The 13,002-nt window shown below is 48.3% G+C and overlaps 1 protein-coding gene across 8 annotated transcripts in view; it reads right to left on the bottom strand.

Annotated features, from left to right (window-relative positions):
• The window catches only part of SCLY (selenocysteine lyase), a 32,504-nt gene extending 20,443 nt beyond the window's left edge, over window positions 1-12,061 (bottom strand). For 3 of the 8 annotated variants that reach the window (XM_007184815.2, XM_057551124.1, XM_057551121.1), the window contains exons 1-3: window positions 11,896-12,061; window positions 8,336-8,451; window positions 2,278-2,378 (exon numbers count right to left, since the gene is read on the bottom strand). In XM_007184815.2, the coding sequence (XP_007184877.2) occupies window positions 2,278-2,378; window positions 8,336-8,451; window positions 11,896-11,984 (306 nt within the window). In that variant the 5' untranslated portion in view covers window positions 11,985-12,061. Of the gene's footprint in view, window positions 1-2,277; window positions 2,379-2,672; window positions 2,771-7,444; window positions 7,506-8,335; window positions 8,452-11,818 lie in introns of those variants that run through there. The other 5 variants (XM_057551123.1, XM_057551122.1, XM_007184813.2 and 2 more) reach the window with 5 other exon arrangements.
• Window positions 12,062-13,002: the final 941 nt, after the last annotated feature.

The raw sequence follows: 13,002 nt of genomic DNA, 5'->3' as shown, positions 1-13,002 counted from the left end.
CACCTTCCAGAACGGTTTCCAGCCTACACTCCTGCCAGCGCCGTGCGTGCTCGCTGCTGTACATCCTTTGTCAATACTTCCTGTCGTTGGACTTCTTAATTGTCACCATCCTGATGGGTGGGCAGAGGCAACCCATGTTGTTGTTTACATTTGTATTCTGATCACTTATGAGGCTGAGTACCTTCTCCCACGTAGAAACCACATGGGTTTCTCTGTGAAGTGCATATTCACTTTTCTCGCCCATTTTTCTACCGGGCTGTCTGCCGTTACATCCTGGATGCTAGTCATCTCTCAGTTACGTGCTGCAACCATCTTTGCCCACTGTCAGGCCGGTCTTCTGATTTCCTTCAACGTTCTCTGATGAACTACAAATTGTTTAGTGGTGGTGGTGGTGGTGGAATTTATCGACCTTTTCTTTTATGATTAAAGTTTCCTGTATTTTATCTAAGAAATCCGTCTCTTCAACATCACAAAGGCCAGGCCTTGTCACGTGACAAGGACCCATCCAGGTATGGCCCTGTTTCGGGCCTCGTGTCTCTCCTTGCCCTAAGACCATCTGCCTTAATTAGTAGAACAATTCACTGTGTTCTTAATCTTGAAGAAGATTTGGCTATTCTTGGCATTGTGTATTTCCATATAAATTAGTTTGCGAGATTCCATCAAAAGAGAGTCAGAATTTTCACTGAAGTTGCTTTGACTCTACAGATCAATCTGGAAAGAGCTGACATATTTATCGTACTGAGTCTTCCCATCTGTGAACATGGTATATGCTGCATTTATTTAGAACTTCTTTGAAGGCTCTCGGTAATGTTTCTATTCCTTTCCCAACGTGTGTGTGCAGGTGTCTTACAAAAGCTTTTTTACTAGATTTATTTCCTAAGTATCTGATATTTTTTGGTGCTCTGGTAAATACCTGTTTGTTGCTGGTACGTAAAAATACAATCGATCTTTTTATCTAATAACTTTGCTGAATTTACTTACTAACTCTAATAATCCAGCTGCAGATTCTCTTGGTTTTCTATGTGGCTAGTCACATCACCCGTGGATGACCTTCTTCTCCAATAAGGAAATGAGATGGCGAGAATTACTAATTGAGTAGAGACCTTGACATCATCACACTGTCACTGAGTATCTTCTATCAATTTAAAAAGAAGTACCTTTGAAATCGGGTCAAACCTCAAAGTCTTTTTTTTTTTTTTTTTTTAATTGAAGTATAGTTGATTTACAATGTTGTGTTAGTTTCAGGTGTACAGCAAAGTGATTCCATTATATATATGTTCTTTTTCAGATTCTCTTCCATTACAGATTATTACCAGATACTGAATATAGTTCCCGGTGTTATACAATAGGTCCTTGTTGGTTGTTTATTTTATATAAAGTAGTGTGTATCTGTTAATCCCAAACTCCTAATTTTTCTCTCCCCCGCTTCCCCTTTGATAACCCTAAGTTTGTTTTCTATGTCTGTGAGTCTATTTGTTTTGTAAATAAGTTCATTTATATCATTTTTTTAAGGTTCCACATATAAGTGATATCACATTATATTTGTTTTTCTCTGTCTGACTTACTTCACTCGGTATGATAATCTCTAGGTCCATCCATGTTGCTGCAAATGGCATTATTTCATTCTTTTTTTATGGCTGAGTAGGTATTCCATTGTATATATATACCACACCTTAATCCATTCATCTGTCCATGGACATTCAGATTGTTTCCATGCCTTGGCTATTGTAAATAGTGCTGCTATCAACACTGGGGTGCATGTATCTTTTCGAATTAGAGTTTTTGTCTTTTCCAGGTGTATGCCCAGGAGTGGGATTGCTGGGTCATATGGTAGTTCTATTTTTAGTTTTTTAAGGAACCTCCATACTGTTCTCCATAGTGGCTGCACCAATTTACATTCCTACCAACAACGTAGAAGGGTCCTCTTTTCTCCACACCCCCTCTCCGCATTTATTATTTGTAGATGTTTTGATGATGGCCATTCTGACCGGAAACCTCACACTCTTAATAAGGTAAGCAACTTAGTGGGATTCAAAGGAATGATTACAGGGCAAAATGAAGGGGAAACTCTCTTTATTGAAATAGCAATGCAAAGCAAATTAATTTATACGTTATGCAACAAATATCCTATCAGCCCCCTGGGATTCACTTACACGATAAATGTTGGCTAATTTTACTCTTTCTCTAAAAATCAGTAATACCAAGAGGGTATACCTTCTACTTTTTAAAAAAAATAACTTACAGCTAAAAGAACATGAGACTGTTGAGACTGTTTACCTCTGTGCCCCCGGAAGTGAAGATCATGTCTTGAGGTCTCCCACCTATCATCTTGGCAAGGTTTTCCCGAGCTGCATTGATAATCTCCTTGGCCTTCCTACCTTGAGGTACCAAAGTGGAAATTCATTAACTGTGCTTCACCAAGTCCAATCAACACATGTTTAAAAGAACAACCAGACATGAAGGAGCGAGAGATCTGAGTGGGCAGTTCTAAGACAAAACGTGCTCCGCTAACGTGAGCTACAACCAGAAATCACTTGGCAAAGGGGCAGCTGTAAGATGTCAGCAAATCAGTGAAAACTGCTGAGATTTCAGTAACTTAGTAAGAGCCAGAAACAAATATGGGAGGATGCCTGGCAACCCTAAAATTCCCTGAGACACGGTTTTCTTCTTACCGGATGCTACGGGAGAGGGGAAGCTGTGGCCATCTGCCTTGCTTCCCATCCGTCAAGACAGGAGAATGAAAGGATGGAATAATTTGCTTAAGATCACGCTGCAAAACAACAAAAATAAGCAAAAATAGAACTTGTGACTCCTCAACACAAAGCCCAATGCCATATGTCATACTGCCGGTCCCCTAGGTAACTAGAAAGGTCACCGCCTCAGGGACACATTTGCTTTCAAACAGCTGCTAGGAGCCCAGCTATTCCTAGTTTCACTGGAGAGCAGGAAAACAGGAACCAAACTTCATGTGGCAGAGAAAGAAAGGCTCTGGGATGGGAATTCTGAAAATTTTGATGACCATTTTTAGTCTGTAGACCAGTAGTCTCCAAACTTTTTTGACTATTCAGTCCTATTTATAAAAAGATTTTTTTGAGCAGGTACCACTAAAATAAACATATAAATAATAAAACATACATAAAGATAGAAATGTAAAGAGATGTGGTAAAAATAAATATACAAAGTAATCCACACACTCCTTAAGACTGTTGCGTAGGTTTTAATTACAAGCAATGAAAGTCTGGGGTGTTTAGGAAACCCAGTCCTTTCAATTAGTGATACTTGGAAAGACTGCAGTACATGTCAATCAGTTTGGGCAGGACCCGTTAGCTCCTCCTGAGTGCCGCGCAAACCCCGTCCACCAGCTCACGGCCCACTCCTCCTCCAGGATTCTGCTGAGAAGCCCCCTCTGAGGAGCTGCTGGGCTGATCCCACAGCAGCAGGTCCCCTGCCCATGCCCCACTGCCCTTCCCAGGACAATCGGGTGGCCCATGTGGCATGTGGCCCCCGGAGCCTGTTTCGATGTGCCTGTAGACCTTCATATAAGCATTTCACAGGGTTTTCTTTTTCCTTCTCAAAATTGGGTTTCATAATTTACATATTGGTTTGCAAAAACTTCCCTTTCCACTTATCGACAAGTCTTGGAGACCCTTCTACATAAGAATTCGTGGGGCTACCTCACCACTGTGATGTACCTATTAGAACGGCTAAAATGAAAAGATTGGCCAGTCCAAGCAGTCAGGAGGATGTGGAGAAAACGCAACTCTCATTCACATCAGTGGGAACAGAAACTGGTACAAGCATTTTGGAGAGAGCACAGCAGTTCCTTAGGAAGTCAAACTTACACCTCCCATCTGACCCCGCCATTCTGCTCTGTGTGTTTATGGTAAATAGTGTTTACCCAAGAAAAAAGAAGGTGATGTCCACAACTTGTACATCAACATATGCCCAAAATTCCAACCCAGACCTTGTTCTGGACGTCGCTCACCCCACCTGGATGTCCAACAGGCATCTGAAACTACACACATTCAAAGCTGAATGTCCGGAGACTTCCCTGGTGGTGCAGTGGTTAAGAATCCGCCTGCCAAGGCAGGGGACACGGGTTCGAGCCCTGGTCCGGGAAGATCCCACACGCTTCAGAGCAACTAAGCCCGTGCACCACAACTACTGAGCCTGCGCTCTAGAGCCCGCGTGCCACAGCTACTGAGCCCACATGCCCGCGTGCCTAGAGCCCGTGCTCCGCAACAAGAGAAGCCACCACAATGAGAAGCCCGCGCACCGCAATGAAGAGTAGCCCCCGCTCGCCGCAACTAGAGAAAGCCCGTGCGCAGCAATGAAGACCCAACACAGCCAAAAATAAATAAATAAATAATAAATTAAAAAACAAAAACAAACAAACAAACAAAAAAAGCTGAATGCCTGCCTCCGTCCCCCCAAACTGGTTCCTTTCTCTAAGGCTCCCAGCCTTTCCTTTCTCAGTAAGTAAATGGCAACTCAATCCTTCCAGGGGACCAGGGTGAAAGCTCCTGTCCTTCTCCTACCCCATCACCCAAAAGCCCATTAGCAAATCCTGTAGGATCTGCCGTCAAAAATATCCAGAATCCAACCCCACCTCCCCCTGCCCCAGCCACCAGCTGAGTCAAGGCCACTGCTGGGATATTCCCCTGGCATGACCCCAACTCCATGGACCCCACTGTGGTCTATTCTCCACAAAGCGGCCAAAGCAATGCCTTGAAAACCCAGACATTCTTTGTGCTCTGTGCTTTTCCCTCACCGGGAACAATGCTCGGCACACAGTAGGTACTCAACCAATATTGGTTAAATCACTTGTGTTCAAAGTGTGGTCTGGGGAACTCTGGGGGTCCACAAAGTCAAAACTATTTTCATAATAATACTGAGACATCATTTGCCTTTTTCACACTCATTTTCTCGCAGGTATATTAGGAAGCCCTCCAGAGGCTACGTGATGTGAATATTGCAATGGACTGGATACAGAGCCAGGTATGGGACCCAAACGTCTTCTATTTATCCAGACCTTGAAGATTTTCAAACATGTACAACAGTGCCATTCTTCTCACTAAATTTGTTCTGTTTTGGAAAAGATAGTTTCTTTTTCATAAAAAAAAAGTTGACATGTAATGGATTTATTATTATTACTTTTAATGAATAGATACGTATCTATTTAAAGTTTTTTAGTGTTAAGTTCTGATATGGCAAATATCTACACACAAAGCGTGCGTAAGCAGAGGCTCTTTGGGCTCCTTAATACGTTTTCAGAGTGTGGGGCCTCGTGAGTGACCTCAGTTATGTCACCCTCTGCTCAGGCCCTCCAGACACACTCCACCCCGGGCCCACAAGAGCCGGCCCTCACCTCACAGTGGCCTCCACAGCCCAGCGTGGCACTGCCCCCAAACCCCTTGGACCCCCGAGCCCCCTGCTGTCACCCGCAACCCTCTGCCTGCAATGCCTCCCCAGGCGTCCCCTCCTCATGTCTGCAAATGTATGTCATCCGAGATTAGGATCACCCTCCGCAAAGCGGGACCCCTCCTCCAGAACTGTCTGCCCTCTATCCGGCTTTACTGCTCCCCACAGGGCTTTGTCCACCTCGCACACTTGTATCTGTTAACTGCCCGCTGCCCGCTGCCCCCTCACAAGAGCAGGACCTTTGTCTTTTGGCTGCTCCACCCACCAGGCACAGAGTAAGCGCCCTCCAGGCCAGCTGAGTGGAGGGCTCACAGGGAAGGACTGGAGCCCTCGAAGGTGAGCCCCAGACCCTCCCTCCTGAGGGAGGGCTGCCCTTGAGTGCGTCAAAGACACCTGGGGAAGAGGCCCTAGGGAATCCCTGACTGCAGCAGGAGGGGTGATGGTGGGAAAACCCCAGAACCCAGGGCTAGGAGAGCTGGGTTCCATCTGGGGACCAGCCCGAGATGCTGCAGGCCGCTAGCCCACTCTGAGAGCGGACGTCCTCGGCTGCGAACCTGAGCCCTGACGCCCACCCACCAGGCAGGTCCTCACTAATGACAGGCGTGGGTGGGTGCCAGAGCTCCGTCAACCTAACTCACTGTGCCCACAGTGGCACCCTCCCCGCATTTCCACAGCCAGAGGCACCCACAGGCGCTGGGGGGTGAGCCGGGGAACGTCATAGCACAGCGTGCGTACTGCCGTGTCAGCTAAGAAACAGAGTTTTGAAGAGACAAAAGCTTGGCTTTAGTAAAGTTTTCTTCTCATTACACTAGGCATGCTGATTGTAGAAGAATTAAATACCACGACACAAAAAGAAAATACTCAAAACCTCCTGCAATCCCGCTACTCCAAGATACCTGTGGCGGGAGCATCCGGTGGGCGTCCTGTCTGTGCCGGGGCTGCCCTTGCTGCCACTCTCCCCCTACCACGGAGACGTGTTTGGCTGGAACACATCTCAATTAAGGCCACGTTTAAATGAAGAAATTCTTAGATGAATTAAGAATTTAGACCTCATTTCCCAACTTCCACTGCAACTGAAATGCCAACGCGTGGCCATGGGACCAACCTCTGGCAATGGGTTACAGGCCAGAGTGGTACTTGCAACTTCCAGAAATGTCTTTGAAGGACTCAGGCAGCCCTTTCTCGTCCTCTTTCTCTCTGTCCCACAGGCCGGACTGCTTACGTGATGGCTTGAACTGCAGGAGCCATCTTGACCACAAGGGGCAGGTGCATGTTGAAGATGGAAAAAGCTTTAAGATAGAAGGAGCTGGGTCTCTGGTAGTGGCTGAGCAGCCACATGGGCCCTGGACGGTGAGAGAAATAAATTTCAAGCTGTTTAATCTACAGTTATTTGGGGGTTTCTGTCTCTCACAGCAAAACTATACATTTTCCATACTTGCTCTACATAATTTTTTCTTGGGTAGTGGGCAGGGGAAATCAATCACACTGCACATTTATAACGTGCATTTTCCACTTGGGCCAAATGCTGCAACTCTCCTCCTAGGTCATCAGTACAGTCCACACCATTGCTTTAAGGGGGACCAGAACTCTCGCCAGGGCTTCTGCACACTTTATGTGGTCCGTCCTCGACTGATGGACACGGAGGTTATAAACGAGGTAGTAAAAAACATCTTGGGTTTCTAAACTCTTCCCATACCTCCTTAATATTTGCCTTAAAACAGATTACCCTCCAAGGAATTATTATCATTATTAAATCATAATAGTGTGAAAATAATTAAACCATTCTATCATACAGGTGATTTTTTCTTTCTTTCCTTTTTTTTTTTCTTTTCCATTTCTACCTGAGTGTCAACAGAGAATTATTGCAATGCATTTTTAGTTGTGGTTCTTAATTTGTGGAAACAAAGGCTGTCAAGGCAACATGCAGTCCACAGACAGGCTTCATCAGGTCTAGAAGGGTTATTTCTCCCTGAGGGCTATTCCTAAATTTCTTCATGATAAATGCTTTTTATTAGCACTTAACTGTTTCTGGATTCTCCAGTTTTATGCGTCAGAAACTTCAGTTTCACTAGAGGAATGATTAGCTACAAGGCAACGTCCAGAAGATTAGCCAGAATACATGTATAATATAAACCAACAAACAAAGTTAATGAATGACCAGTATCCAATTTTGCAAAAGCTTTTAGTTATCAAGTTGTGAAGCTTTTAATAAGCAAACTGACATGAAAACCCACAAAAGCCTATAAATTTGTACACAGGTATTGCTAAATCCTAGGGCGTGGCAGTAGTCTGAAAGTTATTTTAGTTCATAGTGATCCACAGTTAAGATAGTTTATCTTCATTATCCCTGATAAAGCATTAAATAAGAAGACGCAGCTTCAGCTCGCTGTCTGAAAGCCACAACGTGACTCTGCCATGTAACTCCTGATCTGAAGCAAATTCTTTTCCAAGACCTCCAATTTAATGCTCTACATTAAAACAAGAATAAACGAGAAACATATAAGAATATTTATAACTAAAGAATTTGAAAGTAATTTTTATTTCTAAAAAAAGGAGACCAGGATTCTATGTGATCCTGATGTGGTAAAAGATCTATTTTGCAAATTTTGTAACGGTCGACCGAGACAGACACGTGACAGGGTTTTAATAGGTACTGTCACTACAAACAACTCTTAATAAGACAGCTTTTTCATCTGGGAAAGGAGGACAGCAGAGTATGTTAAAGATGAAAGATTATGGTATCAACAAGGCTCAAATTTGGACTTCTCAGGAAAAAACTACCCAAAATTACAGCTAAAGATTTGCAATTAACAGAAAATCCATTCAAAACCGAGTCATCCCATGTGGTATACAATTTCTCTAAGAGTACCCCTGCCCCCCACATCTCTGATCTGTGTGTGTCTTCTAGAATTACCTGCCGGGTAAGGGCTGCTGGGATTTCCCCAGGCTTCCTGCATGGCTTCAGTCATGGCCTGGATGACCTCTGGCTCCAGGGGGGTGGTTGCATTATAGTCCATATACACTTTCCTGCTGGAGAGAAAATAAAGACATGCCTATTAGGGAAAAGAAGGTGAAATCTGGAAACACAGCTGCACCCTGTCTATCATATCAACAGGAGCAAATAATGTCAAGGTCGGGGTGCTTCTCTGCATTTACATGTACCAGATTCTACAAGCTGCGCTCAGAAGTCTCCACATCTTCATTACTTATGGAAAATGTACACGTGTTTTCCAACCATCTATCAATAGTATTTGCTAGTTTCCTTTATCACTGTTAGGAAATTGTCCCTTTGGACTTTCCAAACTTCTTTCCACCGCTTGGTAGGAGGGGTGGTCCGCTGGGCCTGGGCTACCGACCCGACTCCCGCCTTCCTCCTGAGGGAAGCAGGGGAACGTTGCAGTCCCAGGGAGCCGCACAGTCCCCAGGGCTTTTCCCCCGGTTTTTCAACCTCGCCACTTCACCAGTAGTTTTCCTCTATTTCCCTGCAGTGTCTGCGGTGGGCGTGAGGCTCGGGTGATCTAGGTGCCCACTGCTCCCCTCTCCCCCCTCTGCTTCCCCTGAGCTGCATGCAGTCTCCTCTGCGGGCTGGGGGGCATGTGCAGGCTTGCTTCTCCTCCCTTTGCACTTTCCGTTTTCTTTGCCTAGAATGACCACACTGACACCCCTACCTTACTTTTTAGGTCTTTGCTCCAACTTGACCTTCTTGTGAGGCAACCTGGGCTCTAAATAAAATTGCAGCCACCCATGCCCTCCTCCCCAGGGCTGTGCTCCCTGGCACCCCGTTTCTCCAAGGCACCCCATCATCTAATACGCTAGACTTGCTCCTTGTTTATTCTCTATCTCAACAGAAAGTAACAGAACAGCAGCTCCACAAGCTCCCGTTTTCCTCCCAGCTCTGTCGCCAACACTGAGGACAATGGCTGGCACAGAGTAGGGGCTTGATTTATATGGTGACAAATGTCACAGAAAGTGCACAGCCCCTGAAAGATCCCTAAGTGAAATTTATCCGTATATCTTTTTACCAGTATCAAAAACTTTCAGAAACTTTCGTGAATATGTAATAGTAGGCAATCCTACCAGATACCATTAATTATTTTACCTGACTTTAAAATCAGCAATAGCATTTAAACCAATCCACATGAAAATTCAAACACAATTACCAATGGTGGCTGTTAAAACACAGGTTCTGGGCTTCCCTGGTGGCGCAGTGGTTGAGAATCTGCCTGCTAATGCAGGGGACACGGGTTCGAGCCCTGGTCTGGGAAGATCCCACATGCCACGGAGCAGCTGGGCCCGTGAGCCACAACTACTGAGCCTGCGCGTCTGGAGCCTGTGCCCCGCAACGGGAGGGGCCGCGATAGTGAGAGGCCCGCGCACCGCGATGAAGAGTGGCCCCCACTTGCCGTAACTAGAGAGAGCCGTCGCAAGAACTGAAGACCCAACACAGCCAAAAATAAAGAAATAAATAAATAAAGTAGCTATAAAATTAAAAAAAAAAAAAAAAAAAACTTTAAAACACAGGTTCTTAACCCATGGAGTGTTTTTTTTTTTGGCCGCACCTTGCAGCATGTGGGATCTTAGTTCCCCGACCAGGGATCAAACCCGTGGCCCCTGCAATGGAAGTGAGGACTCTTAACCACTGGACCACCAGGGAAGTCCCCCCATGGAGTGTTTTAATGCAGCATCTTGTCTCTAAGATGCCCAAGCACAAGGCTTTGGGGCTTGGGAAGTCTGAGCAGCCATCCTTGGCCACCCGGGTATTAGGAATCCCTGGGTCCTGTTGAGCCTTTTTTTTTTTTTTTAATTTATTTATTTATTTATTTTTGGCTGTGTTGGGTCTTCGTTTCTGTGCGAGGGCTTTCTCTAGTTGTGGCAAGCGGGGGCCATTCTTCATCGCGGTGCGCGGGCCTCTCACTATCGCGGACTCTCTTGTTGCGGAGCACAGGTTCCAGATGCGCAGGCTCAGTAGTTGTGGCTCACGGGCCCAGTTGCTCCGCAGCATGTGGGATCCTCCCAGACCAGGGCTCGAACCCGTGTCCCCTGCATTGGCAGGCAGACTCTCAACCACTGCGCCACCAGGGAAGCCCCCCTGTTGAGTCTTAAACCTGCATGTGCCTCTAACTCTGTTCTCACTTCCAATGATAAGTATTCCAAAATTCCTCAAACTACTAGTGACCACAGCTCTTCAATCTCCTGCTTGGCTGAGCTAATTCAAAGCGTGAATTTCAGAACACTTCAAAGACTACTCTGCCCCATTATTTGTTACTTCTTTAAAGTGCTATCAATATTGCACGGGAAAGCTAATCTTTATTAGGTTCATAACCAAAAAGAAAAAGGCATCATGAATCTCTTCTCCACTCAGTACATTTTCCCAGCTCCCTTTTCTCAGCTCCAAGCAAATGAAACCTAATGAAAGACATGGCAGATTTAGGCCTGGACCCAAATTTTAAAGACACACACCCGTTCCTCATACTCAGGTAGAGAGGATTACCCCTCCTACCCAGGAAGTATTTAACAAATTCCTGGATTGAGGGCGAAGACTCACAAACAAACAAACAAAGATGCATTTCCCCCGCCCAGGGGAAGGTCCCAGCAGGCTGGAACAGCTCTTTGGGCTGGAGTGCCCCCCTCTCTTCACCCCCACTCTGCCAGGTGCTCAAGCCAGCAGCCTCGGGGCATCCTTCTTAACCTCACCCCTCTTCTACTCCGAGGACGCATCAGCAAGTGCCGGGTTTATTCTCAGTACAAACCCTTCTCCCGCCACCCCTGCCACCACTGCGGTCCACACCGCCTCTCCCTCCTCGATTATGACAAAAGATTCCCAACTGGCTTCCCTGCTTTCTGCAACCCCTACTCCCTACAAAGCAGCCAGAAGGATTCCTTTAAAATATAAAGTAGTAATTTGTAATATAATTAAATGACGTCACTCCCCTCTCAAACCTCCAGGACGCCCCAAGTCCTTCCTGGGCTCTGCGGCTCTGCTCGCGGACAGCTGCCCCAAGCCCCTCCGCTCCGCAGTCCTCGCTGCCCCGGACCCCGCGGGCTCGTTCCGGCCCTCGGGGCCTTTGCTGCGGTTTCCTCTTCCCCGCGCGCTCGCTCCCAGAACTTGTGCGGCTCACTCCGGGATGTCACTCAGGTTTTAGCCCAAGCGTCACCTCCCCGGAGCCCTTCGCAGGCCACGCCTCGCATCCGCTCGTCCTCCCAGCGCTCATCCCTGCTTTAGGCCTCCCGCGCGGACAGCCGGGCGGCGCTGCATCCCCGCGCGGACCCTCATGCCCGCCAGAGACCGGCCAGCTGACTGCCCCTCTCCGGGAAGGACCCCTCCCCTGGAGAGTGACCACCAGCTGGCCGCCCCCTCCCTCGGGGAGTGACCACCGGCCGGCCGCCACCCTCAGACCTCGCCACGCGGCGCCTGGAGGGCTTCCCGGAGGAGGGCGCCGACGGCTTCCCCTGCCTTCCGCTCAAGGAGCGCACCTCTCCGGCGGGCTCTTCTCTGCTCGGCTGCCAGGCTGACTCGCCGCTCGCCCCCGCGCGTCCCTGCTCCGCGGCCCGGCCGCCTCCATCCCGACCCCGCCGCGGCCGGGTTCCAGCCCGCCTGCCCGGAGCGCGGCCCCAACCGGCAAAGCATGTCACTGTCAGGAGCGCCACCGGGAGGAGGCGGGGCCGCGAGGACCGGGGCGAATCCGGATTGGCTGAGGTGCGCACTCCCAGCCAATCCTCGCGCTTCAGTGGCGCTCCGCCGGGAGGCGGGGCCCCGACTGCGCACGGTCAGGTGACGGGCTGGGGGCGGTGCTGCAGGCGCGTCAAAGGGGGCGTGGTCCCGGCGGCGGAGGGCGGGCCCTGGACGGTGAGTGGCTAGGCAGCACCGGGAGCGAGGACGGCGTGGGACTGGGGGACGGCCGGGGAGCGAGGGGTTCGCGTGCTTCCGCCCGGCTGGAGCGGGAGACCCGGTCCTCCGAGGCCGGCGGGCCATGCCCTGCGTCACCGCTGTCCCGGGAGGCTCCACCATGATCCGACCCTCTGCTTGGGTGACTTTGGGTGAAATTAGGGCTCATTTCCTGCGGGTGGATCTGAGGGGTCTGGAGTGGAGGCTGTTACAGGAGCCAAGGCAAGACATGAGGAACACCAAGCCCGAGCGCAAAACGCAGGAAAGATGGATCCCGGACAGATTTAGGGAACGGGGTCTGCTGAATGCGGGGCACGCGGGAGGGTGAGGGAGGAGGATGTTAGTCCCTCTACCCGGACAGGAAGGAGCCCCGGGGCGGGGAAGGTGATGGGCTGTTTCCGACCTGTTGCTTTGTCTGAGAGGAAGTCAAATGGACATGTCTAGCATTCGTGTACCCTGCCAACCGTAACACAAGTCAGTTGCGAAAGCGGTGAGAGAGGGCAAAGATCCAGATGCTTGAATTCTAATGAAGCCACCCACTGTCTCTTGCCCTTTTGGCAAAATAACAATTTCTAAGTTTAATTGAGCCCTGAGCATGTGTCAGGCACTGTTCCAAGCGCCTTTCGTGTATTCACTAGTTTCCTCTTGATAACACCCTTATCAAGTGGGTGCCTTTATCCCCACTTTATATATGA

Source organism: Balaenoptera acutorostrata, chromosome 8 (assembly GCF_949987535.1).
Source record: "Balaenoptera acutorostrata chromosome 8, mBalAcu1.1, whole genome shotgun sequence".
Taxonomy (NCBI): domain Eukaryota; kingdom Metazoa; phylum Chordata; class Mammalia; order Artiodactyla; family Balaenopteridae; genus Balaenoptera; species Balaenoptera acutorostrata.
This window is presented reverse-complemented; position numbering and strand designations above follow the sequence as displayed.